The 12,419-nt window shown below is 48.9% G+C and overlaps 2 protein-coding genes across 9 annotated transcripts in view; both read right to left on the bottom strand.

The window, feature by feature from the left end:
- Nucleotides 1-5,370: 5,370 nt before the first annotated feature.
- Nucleotides 5,371-6,000, bottom strand: LOC309531532 (uncharacterized protein; the record flags this gene model as incomplete). The annotated part of the gene is made up of 1 exon (XM_082221123.1): nucleotides 5,371-6,000. A coding segment is annotated over one exon (258 nt), but the record flags the coding sequence as incomplete, so codon positions are not given.
- The window catches only part of LOC309531527 (uncharacterized protein), a 91,971-nt gene continuing 85,551 nt past the window's right edge, over nucleotides 6,000-12,419 (bottom strand). For 5 of the 8 annotated variants that reach the window (XM_082221108.1, XM_082221109.1, XM_082221107.1 and 2 more), the window contains one exon: nucleotides 6,000-7,583. In XM_082221108.1, the coding sequence (XP_082077234.1) occupies nucleotides 6,001-7,583 (1,583 nt within the window). In that variant the 3' untranslated portion in view covers nucleotide 6,000. The remainder of the gene's footprint in view (nucleotides 7,584-12,419) is intronic. The other 3 variants (XM_082221111.1, XM_082221112.1, XM_082221110.1) reach the window with 3 other exon arrangements.

Below are 12,419 nucleotides of genomic sequence, written 5' to 3'. Positions count from 1 at the left end.
TATTTCTGACTCTTCAGCATAACAGAAATCATGTCTGCTCTCTTCAAGCATCGGCAAACAAGTGACAAAGACTTCCTGTACAAGAGGAAGAGGAAGAGCTCATATTACACTCTGAGCTTATTCCGGCGCATTGCCCTGTGAACTGACTATCCCTCTGTTTCCCACGGACAGTCCCAACATTCCCATCATGTTTTGTTTTCAAGCTAGCAGTTTGCAGCTGCATTGCATCCATATCACAACATTAAGGACTTTTTTAGATCCTGTTTGTTTGTAGCATGATGAGAGGGCCGTGATGTCTTGTTCTATCTTGCTAACTTTTAAGGAGGTTTGTTTTTTAAGGGATGCTTTCTCCTTTATACAAGCTCCTCTGGTGACCGCTTTCATTGCATCCCATAGGAGCGGGGTTGTTTGTACCTACATTGTTTTTTGAGTTTTGTGAGACTCTCTCTGTTTATTTGTGGTTAGGATGGGACTGAAGGACCATGATGGGGTGGCTTGTGTCCCCCCTCCTATTTTGAGGGTAACTTCTACTGGGGCGTGATCTGTGATTTTAATGTTACCTACATTGATTGATTCTACTGAGGGGATCCGACCTTGTGTGAGCAGAATGCTGTCCAGGTGGACACTGTGCCATGGCGCCCAGACAAGAATGTGTGGCTGGTGTCTCCTGGGTTTTCTTCACCCCAAATAATAATAATAATAATAATTTATTATTTATACCCCGCCCATCTGGCTGGGCCTCCCCAGCCACTCTGGGCGGCTTCCATAGAAACTAAAAATACAGTAAAATATCACACGTTAAAAATGATCCAGCAGAACTAGGAAACAGTTCTCACCTTTGTCCCTAGCGCGCCGGAGATCATCAACCAGTGCGACCAAGGCAGTTTCAGTCCCATGATGAGGTCTGAATCCCGACTGGAAGGGATCCAAATGGTCCGCTTCTTCCAGGCGTGCCTGGAGTTGTTCAGCAACCGCTCGCTCAATCACCTTGCCCAGGAATGGAAGATTTGAGACTGGGCGATAGTTGGCCATCGTGGCCGCAATAAAGATGGTTTTTAAAGAAGCAGTTTAATAGCCGGCTCTTTCAGCAGGTCTGGGAAGGCTCCCTCACGGAGGGAAGCATTCACCACCCCACGAAGCCCATCGCCCAGTCCTTCCCGGCTAGCTTTTATAAGCCAGGATGGGCAAGGATCCAGGAGACAGGTGGTTGGTTTCACTCGTCCAAGCAGCCTGTCCACATCCTTGGAGGTAACAGATTGGAACTGATCCCACACAACTTGACTAGACAGGACTCTAGCACTCTCCCGCCCCGGTCCTGCTCCCACAGTGGAGTCTACTTCTTCCCGAATCTGAGCGATTTTATCTGCAAAAAACTTTGCAAAATCATTGCAGGAGAACATGTGGCCCGTACTGGGCCCCGATGTTGCAGGTGGTTCCGCTAAATTGTGAACCACCTGAAAAAGTCTCATGCTGCTGTTTTCTGCAGATGCAATAGAGGCGGTGAAGAAATTCTTCTTCGCCGTCCCTATCGCCACTTGGTAGGCTCAACGTTGAGCTCTAACCTGTGTCTGGTCAGATTCGGAATGAGTTATTCGCCACCGGCGCTCTAGCCATCTCAACGATTGTTTCATTGCCCTCAGATCCGTGGAAAACCACGGGGCTGTCCGGGCTCTTCGGAGCCAAACAGTCAATAGCCCTGGTTAACTCCACATTCCAGCGGGCCACCAGGGAATCAGCTGAAAGGCCATCAACATGGGATAAAGCATCCCCTACCGCTCTCTGGAAACCATTTGGATCCATTAAGTGGTGGGGGCGGACCATCCGAATTGGTCCCACCTCCCTGCAGAGGGGATGGGTCGCAGAGAAGTCCAGGTGCACCAGGAAGTGGTCTGACCATGGCACTTCTTTTGTTTCGCTTTTACTTAGTGTCAGATCACCAACATCCATAGAGGTAAACACCAGATCCAAGGCATGTCCACGGCTATGGGTTGGGCCAAACTTATTCAGGGACAGCCCCATGGAGGCCATGCTTTTTTAGCAACTTGTAAGAGTCCCTAATTGTTGGGGTTTCCTTCAGAGGAAGGTTGCCCATGGGGTTGTAGGAGGGGTGTCTTTCAGGGATATGCTTTTCATATTTAGGTTGAGGTCACCCCCCCCCCCCGGAATTGCTTCCCCTTCGGAGGAGAGGAACTTGTTTAATGTTTTTTGGATGAACTCTAGATGTTTCAAGTCTGGGGCATATATGGAGCCAATTGTCAGTTTAGTTTTGCCATCTAGTGTCCCTTTAGCAAAAATGAGTCTGCCTCTTTTGTCTTTGAGGACTGTTGTGGCTTTGAAGTTCAGGTCTCTACTGAGTATTATGGCTACTCCACAGGACTTCGCTGAGCCAGGTGCAACTCATTGTTGACTGAAGCAGGGATCGCCCAGGAGTCTGGGAGGGTTGTGTATTTATTGTAGGAAGGCGGTGTGTGGTTTCATGGTGTTTACATACAAGTGATGCATTTTCTTTTGATGGGGTTTCCCAACCCCCTCACATTTAATGCAATTGCTTTTAAGCTAGCCATCTTGCTTATCTACTATAGAGGGTGATTCCATGCCAGCCCGTTCGGGTTGCCCTGTGTCTCTCACCTTGTATTGTCCATCAAACCAGTGAAATTGTGCTGATCTAGAGTGTGGTGGGTAGGGAAGCAGGGGGGTTAGAATTAGATTTGGGTTAAAGAGTGGGGGGGTGGGTTGCAGAAAGTATCCCCTATGTAGTCATATAGGTGTTTATTTGGGGTATCATGGGCCATCTGGCATTTAGCCAGTTGGTCCTAGGTCTCAGCTGGCCTGAGTTCTTTGTTCAAGGACAGGCCATCCTCCCTGTTGTTTGCGATAGGAAGTGGTCAGTGAAACGATGTTAAGTGTCTTAATAAAAATAATAATTTATTATTTATACCCCGCCCATCTGGCTGGGCTTCCCCAGCCACTTTGGGTGGCTTCCAACAAAATATTAAAATATCATAATGCATCAAACATTAAAAGCTTCCCTAAACAGGGCTGCCTTCAGATGTCTTCAAAAAGTCTGGTAGTTGTTCTTCTCTTTGACATTTGGTGGGAGGGCGTTCCACAGGGCGGGCGCCACTACCGAGAAGGCCCTCTGCCTGGTTCCCTTTAACTGGGCTTCTCGCAGTGAGGGAACCACCAGAAGGCCCTTGGTGCTAGATCTCAGTGTCCAGGCAGAGCAACGGGGGTGGAGACGTTCCTTCAGATATACTAGACCGAGGCACCAACACTTTGAATTGTGCTCGGAAACGCACTGAGAGCCAATGTAGGTCTTTCAAGAACGGTGTTATGTGGTCTTGGCGGCCGCTCCCAGTCACCAGTCTAGCTGCCGCATTCTGGACTACTTGTAGTTTCTGGGTCTGCTTCAAAGATAGCCCCACCTAAAGCGCATTGCAGTAGTCCAAGCAGGAGATACCCAGAGCATGCACCACTCTGGCGAGACAGTCCGTGGGCAGGTAGGGTCTCAACCTGTGTACTAGATGGAGCTGGTAAACAGCTGCCCTGGACACAGAATTGACCTGTGCCTCCATGGACAGCTGTGAGTCCAAAATGACTCCCAGGCTGCGCACCTGGTCCTTCAGGGGCACAGTTACCCCATTCAGGACCAGGGAGTCCTCCATACCCGCCCGCCTCCTGTCCCCCCAAACAGTACTTCTGTCTTGACAGGATTCAACCTCAATCTGTTGGCTGCCATCCATCGTCCAACCAACTTTGTGACGCCTATGTTGGATATAGGGTCCATAAGCAATGTTGATAATGTTATTAACATCACTGGTATGTTGGGGTAGGGATGAGGGTGTTGATATGCTCTGGCAGCCCCAATGTGCTGCTTGTTTGTCAGATTTTAGCCTGTTTGTGGATTGTTTTATTGAGGTTGGGGTGAAGCATGACCACCTGGAGGAATTCTACCCTTATGCTTTTCATATAATCAGTTAGCCATATAACCATATATCCTTATAATGATTTTTATATAATCCATGTTTGAATCATGACGGCTTCTGCAAAAGCTTATAGCATATTGCTTAGATCGGAAGAATCCGAAATGAACTCTGCCCCAGTTCGCTTCCCTTGTTCTTCTCAGTGTCTCGCTAACATAAGGGGGAAGCAATAAATCTGCTGTGCTGGCACTTTCCCCTCGTCCAGACAGGGTCCCGAGTAGCTCAAACAGGAAGATGCTAACCGCAGAATGTCCCGGTATAGCAGATGGTCGCGTAGGAGCGTAAGGGCCGAAGTTCCTTTTTCTTCCTCCTTACCATAAATCAGGGGAAAGGTTAAATGCATGTTCAGACTGAAAAAGCAGAAGTTGGGAGGGAACTCTTTACATGATCAGGGGGCAAGGCTAGAATGCGCTCATTGGTTTTCTTTTTGCTGCTGTGTGCGATTGTATCGCTTATGTCATGTATGTACTCAGGTATAAAGCCTCTGGGCGCTGGAGCCCGGGGCCCAGTCTTTGGGAAAGGATTCCACTGGGTCACTTATTGCTCAGCAATAAATATCACTTTCTTGTTCTCCACTGCTGCGTCTGTCAATTCTGGGACACAATTTGAGTGGCTCACTGGTACCTTAAAAATCCTGGCAACAAGGGGAATTAATTTACTTAGTAAGGCGTGGGGAGGGGTGCTGAGAGCGAGTTGTAGATTGCTGGGTAATGGGGAGTGTCTTTTTATGTCACCTGGACTGGTGTTGGGTGGGGATCTCTGTGGAGGTGTGAGGCTGGGGGGAATATTGATCGTGTTGGCTTTATTGATGTCTTGGGGGGAGAGGAAAAGGAGGAGGGGGTCACCAGTCCATCGGGTGGAGTTGATTTCTGGTTGCTTCATTCTGCCTTCTGCCACATTGGCCTCCGCTCCCCGTTTGGTGTCCTCCGCAAATGGGATGAGCACCCCCTCAGTTCCTTCATCCAGGTCGTTCATAAAGACGTTGAACAACAATGGGCCCAGGACAGAACCCTGCAGCACCCCTCTTGTCACTTTCCCCCAGGATGACGAGGAACCATGGAGGAGGACTGTTTGGGTTCGGTCAGTCAAATCCACCTAAGAGTTTCCTCATTCAGACCACATTTTAGAAGCTTAATCACAAAAATATTATGGGGACTACGTCAAAAGCCTTACTGAAATCAAGATGCACTATTTCCACAGCTGTTCCCTGATCAACAAAGTTTGTAACTCCATCCAAAAAAAAGGGGAAGAGAGATTTCTCTGGCTTTTCTTGTTTTTGAGAAAGCCATGCTTTTATCCTGTATGTTTCTGTTGTGAAATCTTCAGATGAAAGGCACATAAATATTAAAAATGATAAAAAATAAAGATATTGACAGGCTGAAACATGTGCAAAGGAAGGTGATTTATGTATTTATTTAATTTGTCTACCACCCGACCCAGGGGTGCCAACTTGAATAAAATATTGGTGGGGGGCCAGGTAAGGCCTGCTTTGCACAATCAAACACATGACGCATGCAGGCCATTGGAATAGCAATGCCTATCAACTGGGGGAGTGGCCCCCTCAAATATATCATTGGGGGGCAAAACCCCCTCAGCCTTTAAGTGTAGACTCCTGTTCCCACATGTCTCAGGACGGTTACAACATAAAAACACAAAATACACATGATAACTCAACTCCCCACCACATTTTAAAAGGGCCTTAGATGTCAATCAGCCAAAGGCCTGGTTAAAAAGGTGCGTATTAACAAGGCTCCTAAAGCTATAGAATGAAGGGTTTCTCCCCTGTATGAATTCTCTGATGCTTAGTGACAGCAGAGCTGTGACTGAAGCTCTTTCCACATTCAAAGCACTGATAGGGTTTCTCCCCTGTATGAATTCTCTGATGGGAACTAAGATCCGAGCTCTGCCTGAAGCTCTTTCCACATTCCCCACACTGATAGGGTTTCTCTCCTGTATGAATTCTCTGATGGGAAGTGAGATTGGAGTTCTTATTGAAGCTCTTTCCACATTCCCCACACTAATAGGGTTTCTCCCTTGTATGAATTCTCTGATGGGAAGTGAGATTGGAGTTCTTATTGAAGCTCTTTCCACATTCCCCACACTGATAGGGTTTCTCCCCTGTATGAATTCTCTGATGGGAAGTGAGATCCGAGCTCTGCCTGAAGCTCTTTCCACATTCCCCACACTGATAGGGTTTCTCCCCTGTATGAATTCTCTGATGCTTAGTGAGATCAGAGCTCACCCAGAAGCTCTTTTCACATTCCCCACACTGATAGGGTTTCTCTCCTGTATGAATTCTCTGATGGGAAGTGAGACTGGAGCTTGTAATGAATTTCTTTCCACATTCCCCACACTGATAGGGTTTCTCCCCTGTATGAATTCTCTGATGGGAAGTGAGACTGGAGCTTGTAATGAATTTCTTTCCACATTCCACACAATGATAGGGTTTCTCTCCTGTATGAATTCTCTGATGGGAAGTGAGACTGGAGCTTGTAATGAATTTCTTTCCACATTCCCCACACTGATAGGGTTTCTCTCCTGTATGATTTCTCTGATGGGAAGTGAGTTCCGAGCTCTTGCTGAAGCTCTTTCCACATTCCCCACACTGATAGGGTTTCTCTCCTGTATGAATTCTCTGATGGGAAGTGAGACTGGAACTTGTAATGAATTTCTTTCCACATTCCCCACACTGATAGGGTTTCTCCCCTGTATGAATTCTCTGATGGGAAGTGAGATCCGAGCTCTGCCTGAAGCTCTTTCCACATTCCCCACACTGATAGGGTTTCTCCCCTGTATGAATTCTCTGATGGGAACTGAGATTGGAGCTCTGACTGAAGCTCTTTCCACATTCCCCACACTGATAGGGTTTCTCCCTTGTATGAATTCTCTGATGGGAAGTGAGATTGGAGTTCTTATTGAAGCTCTTTCCACATTCCCCACACTGATAGGGTTTCTCCCCTGTATGAATTCTCTGATGGGAAGTGAGATCCGAGCTCTGCCTGAAGCTCTTTCCACATTCCCCACACTGATAGGGTTTCTCTCCTGTATGATTTCTCTGATGGGAAGTGAGTTCCGAGCTCTTGCTGAAGCTCTTTCCACATTCCCCACACTGATAGGGTTTCTCTCCTGTATGAATTCTCTGATGGGAAGTGAGACTGGAGCTTGTAATGAATTTCTTTCCACATTCCCCACACTGATAGGGTTTCTCCCCTGTATGAATTCTCTGATGCTTAGTGACATCAGAACTCTGACTGAAGCTCTTTCCACATTCCACACACTGATAGGGTTTCTCCCCTGTATGAATTCTCTGATGGTTAGTGAGATGGGAGCTCCAACTGAAGCTCTTCCCACATTCCACACACTGATAGGGTTTCTCACCTGTATGAATTCTCTGATGGTAAGTGAGATGGGAGCTCCAACTGAAGCTCTTCCCACATTCCACACACTGATAGGGTTTGTCTCCTGTATGAATTCTCTGATGCTTAGTGAGATTGGAGCTCTGAGTGCAGCTGTCTCCACACTCCAAATTTTTCCATGGCTTCTCCTCTCTGGGGATTTTCTCTTGTTCAGCCTTGTTCTCGATCTGCAATTCATCACAATCTGCAACGGAGACAAAAAGGGATTAGATCCTCAGGAACAAATGCAGAAGAACTGAAGGGAGTTGGGTGCTTGTTCATTACCTTTGTTGTTTGTCATTAACCAACATATTTATTATTAGATTCTGATGGGTTGTTGAATGTTGCTTTCTTTGATATACTGTAGTGGTAAAATTGTGAAAGCCTTTTAGAAAAAAGTGCATTTCAGATGTTTGATGGCTCATAACACCACTTCTTTTGGAGGACAGTGGATGCTCGGGTTGCAAACATGATCCATGTGGGAGACATGTTCACAACCCGCAGCGTTCGCAACCTGCAGCGTTGCATCTGTGCATGTGTGGGTCATAATTTGGTGGTTCTGCGCATGTGCGAGCACTGAAACCTGGAAGTAAGCCATTCCGGTACTTCCAGGTTCAGCTCAGTGCACAACCTGAAAACACACAACCTAAAGTGACTGTAACCCGAGGTATGACTGCAATACCATAATATTATATAGCAATGGAAAGATAATTTAATCAAGAATGTAGTGTGTCACAGTAAATGGGGTTGCTTGTGTGTAAATCTCCAGCCGTTCCAAACTGCTTAGGGGTGGTTGTGTCTTTCCCTGACTGAGCAGCCTTGCCGCTGCTGCTCAGTCACTAGCAGAATCCGTGAGTGGGCGTCTCCTAAATTTCCTCCAGCATAAGAATTCCTTAACGGACAACCTTCGCCTCGCCTCTCTGCGCGGAAGCCTTCTGCGCAGAGTGGGCGTGCCGAGTGGTGGTCCTCCACCCTCCTCACTGACTTCACTGGAAGAGTCTCGGAGCCTCTCCTCCGAGATGCTCTCTGCCTCTCCCTTCTTCCCGGTGTCACCTGGACTTCCTTCCCCAGATGACGTTCTCTCTCTTCCCTTACTCGTTCCCTCTCCTGCAGAATCTGGGAGCCTCGCCTCTCCCCTCTGCTCTGATGTCAGTTCCCTGACATCCACCTCCCTCCCAGGGCCCTCCACCCCCCATCCTTTCCTCCGATGGTGAGGCAGGAAACCCCCGGAAGGAACTCTCCTCTCCGTCCGATGTTTCAAACACCCCTCTCCATTTGCTGCTGTCTCTTCTCTCTCCCCAATCTCCCCAGTCGGATTCTTCTCCGGACAAATCCCATTCCTCCTCTTCGGAGGCGGAAAACCCCGCAAACTCTTCCTCTTCATCGGTGGTGCCAAATTGCTCCCCCTAGAACCTCTCTGGTGGTTTGGGCTTTCTCGGATACCTGCTATGAAACTCCTCCTGCAGATACTCATCCCTAATCTCTTCTGCTGGGACCCATGCGTTTTCCTCTTCTGGCTCCCCCTCCCATGCCACCAAATATTCCACTCGCCCCCCTTTCCACCTGGAATCGAGAATTTCAGCTGCATGGCCACTGAGTTCCCTTTCCTCCATCTGTGGATGCAAGGGTGTTTCACTTTGCTGACCCAGAAATTCCCTCCCTTCCCTGAACGGTGGTGTAAAGCCTCCATCTCTTCCACAAATTTTTCAGCTGCGGGAACACTCCAACTTCCCTCCCCTTCCCCTGGGAAAGCCCTGGGGTGACACCCGTAATTCGCCATAAACGGACTCATCCCTGTGGACACATGTTCTGCGTTATTGTATGCAAACTCAGCCAGTGCTAATTTGTCCACCCAATCATTCTCCCTCTCGTTGACGTAGCAGCGTAGATATTGTTGAAGAATGCTGTTAGCTCTCTCTGCTTGTCCGTTGGTTTCGGGATGTCTGGCTGTTGAGAAACTAACCTTGACGTCCAGCAGACTCATAAGCTTCCTCCAGAATCTGGACGTAAATTGCCGGCCTCTGTCGGATAAAATCCTCAAGGGGGTGCCATGCAACCTGAAAACATGCTCTACAAACAGCTTTGCTGTTTCTTCTGCAGTCACCGCATGCGAGCACGCAATGAAATGGCACATTTTGGTCATCAAGTCAACTACCACCATTACTGCCGTTTTCCCCCTCGCTTTGGGTAAATCTGTCATAAAATCAATTGATACCACCTCCCATGGCCTCTCTGGTGTCGGTAAGGGCTCCAGTAACCCCGCAGGTGCTGTCCTCTCCCCCTTCGCTCTCTGGCAGCACTGGCACCCGCGTACATACTCCTTCACATCTTCCCTCACCCGTGGCCACCAAAACTGCCTGGTGACCAGTAACATTGTCTTATGTTGGCCAAAATGTCCCGTCGTGGGGTTGTCATGCAGTTGTTTGAGTATTCTGCTCCTCAAATTCCCCTCAGGTATGTACAAAGCACCCTTATAGTACAATGCCCCATCCTTTACTTCAACCCCCCCCCGAGTTTCCCCATTAATACCAATTTCCCTGATCTTGGTTTGTGCATACTGATCATCCCTTGTCAACCCGGCCAGCTCTTGCCTCCCTACGAACACTCCCACACACACCCATTTATCCTCGGGTATGACATAACGCGCTTCTGGCCCTCCCTCCCCTTCCTCGTATTCGGGCTTGCGGGAGAGGGCGTCTGCTCTGACATTTTCCTTACCAGGCACGTACCTAATCTCAAAATTAAACTTGGAAAACTCCTGTGCCCACCGCACCTGTCGTTGGTTCAGCACTCTCGCCGTTCTCCAATATTCCAGGTTCTTGTGGTCAGTACACACCTGGACTTTGTGCTGTGCGCCTATGAGAAAATGTCTCCATCGTCGAAAGGCCTCGTGAATTGCCAGCAGTTCCCGATCGTACACCGTATAGTTTTGCTCTGACTTGTTCAGCTTCCTGGAAAAGAAGGCACACGGCTTCCACTCCCCATTTCCCTGCTGGAGCAATATGCCTCCTACAGCTCTGTCTGACGCGTACGTCTCTAGCCTCATCGGCTTCCGCAAATCCACATGTAGGAGCTGCTCTTCCGACGCGAAAGCCCTCTTAAGCTTCTCAAAGGAATGCTGGGCCTCTTCCGTCCATTCGAACTTCTTCTTGCTGCTGAGACAATCCGTTATGGGTGCCGTTAGATGGGCGAAGTTCTTGATGAACTTCCTGTAGAAATTTGCAAACCTCTGCACGTCCTTCCTGTTCTTGGGAGCCTTCCATTCTAGCACGGCCTGCACCTTGCCTGGGTCCATTGCCAGACCTTTGTCTGACAACCTGACCTGTAGCCCAGGAACTCCACCTCTCGGGCATGGAATTGGCATTTCTCCAGTTTGACCCACAGCTGATGCTCCTGCAGCCTTTTCAACACTTCCCTGACATCTTTCACATGCTGCTCCTCGTTCTCTGAGTAGATAAGCACGTCGTCCAGGAAGGCCACACAATTCTTGTACAGCAGGGACCCCAGCACGTGGTGCATGAATGCTTGAAATGTGCTGGATCCCGATTGTAATCTGAAGGGCATAACGAGATACTCAAAGGCTCCCAGAGGGGTGAACATCGTGGTTTTCCATTCATCCCCCTCCCTCATCCTTATCAAATTGTACGCCCCTCGAAGGTCCAACTTGGTAAAAACCTTCCCTTTCCTTACCCTGGCCAAAATGTCATCAATCCTGGGCATTGGGAAGGTCACCGGTTCCGATACCCGGTTGACGGACCTGTAATCTACGACTAAGCGTGGTTCTTTGGAGTCTCTCTTGTCCACAAAGAACACTGGACTGCCCCCCACCGCCCTTGATTCACGTATAAAGCCCCTCTTGTCAATGAACTTCTGCAACTCCTGCATCTCCCTGTCTGACATGGCGTACAGCTTACCCACTGGTAACTGGGCCCCTGGGAGTAGGTTGATCTGACAGTCAAAGGGCCGGTGAGGGGGTAGTCTATCCGCCTCTCTCTCGCTGAAGACTTCTTCCAGGTCTGCATACTGAGGTGGTACTCTCCCCTTTTCTTGCTGGAGCAATATGCCTCCTACAGCTCTGTCTGACGCGTACGTCTCTAGCCTCATCGGCTTCCGCAAATCCACATGTAGGAGCTGCTCTTCCGACGCGAAAGCCCTCTTAAGCTTCTCAAAGGAATGCTGGGCCTCTTCCGTCCATTCGAACTTCTTCTTGCTGCTGAGACAATCCGTTATGGGTGCCGTTAGATGGGCGAAGTTCTTGATGAACTTCCTGTAGAAATTTGCAAACCCCAAGAACCTCTGCACGTCCTTCCTGTTCTTGGGAGCCTTCCATTCTAGCACGGCCTGCACCTTGCCTGGGTCCATTGCCAGACCTTTGTCTGACAACCTGACCTGTAGCCCAGGAACTCCACCTCTCGGGCATGGAATTGGCATTTCTCCAGTTTGACCCACAGCTGATGCTCCTGCAGCCTTTTCAACACTTCCCTGACATCTTTCACATGCTGCTCCTCGTTCTCTGAGTAGATAAGCACGTCGTCCAGGAAGGCCACACAATTCTTGTACAGCAGGGACCCCAGCACGTGGTGCATGAATGCTTGAAATGTGCTGGATCCCGATTGTAATCTGAAGGGCATAACGAGATACTCAAAGGCTCCCAGAGGGGTGAACATCGTGGTTTTCCATTCATCCCCCTCCCTCATCCTTATCAAATTGTACGCCCCTCGAAGGTCCAACTTGGTAAAAACCTTCCCTTTCCTTACCCTGGCCAAAATGTCATCAATCCTGGGCATTGGGAAGGTCACCGGTTCCGATACCCGGTTGACGGACCTGTAATCTACGACTAAGCGTGGTTCTTTGGAGTCTCTCTTGTCCACAAAGAACACTGGACTGCCCCCCACCGCCCTTGATTCACGTATAAAGCCCCTCTTGTCAATGAACTTCTGCAACTCCTGCATCTCCCTGTCTGACATGGCGTACAGCTTACCCACTGGTAACTGGGCCCCTGGGAGTAGGTTGATCTGACAGTCAAAGGGCCGGTGAGGGG

Source organism: Podarcis vaucheri (genome assembly GCF_965113315.1).
Source record: "Podarcis vaucheri genome assembly, chromosome: 4".
NCBI classification, from domain to species: domain Eukaryota; kingdom Metazoa; phylum Chordata; class Lepidosauria; order Squamata; family Lacertidae; genus Podarcis; species Podarcis vaucheri.
Note: the sequence above shows the minus strand (reverse complement) of the source record. Positions and strands in the feature narration are given on the sequence as shown.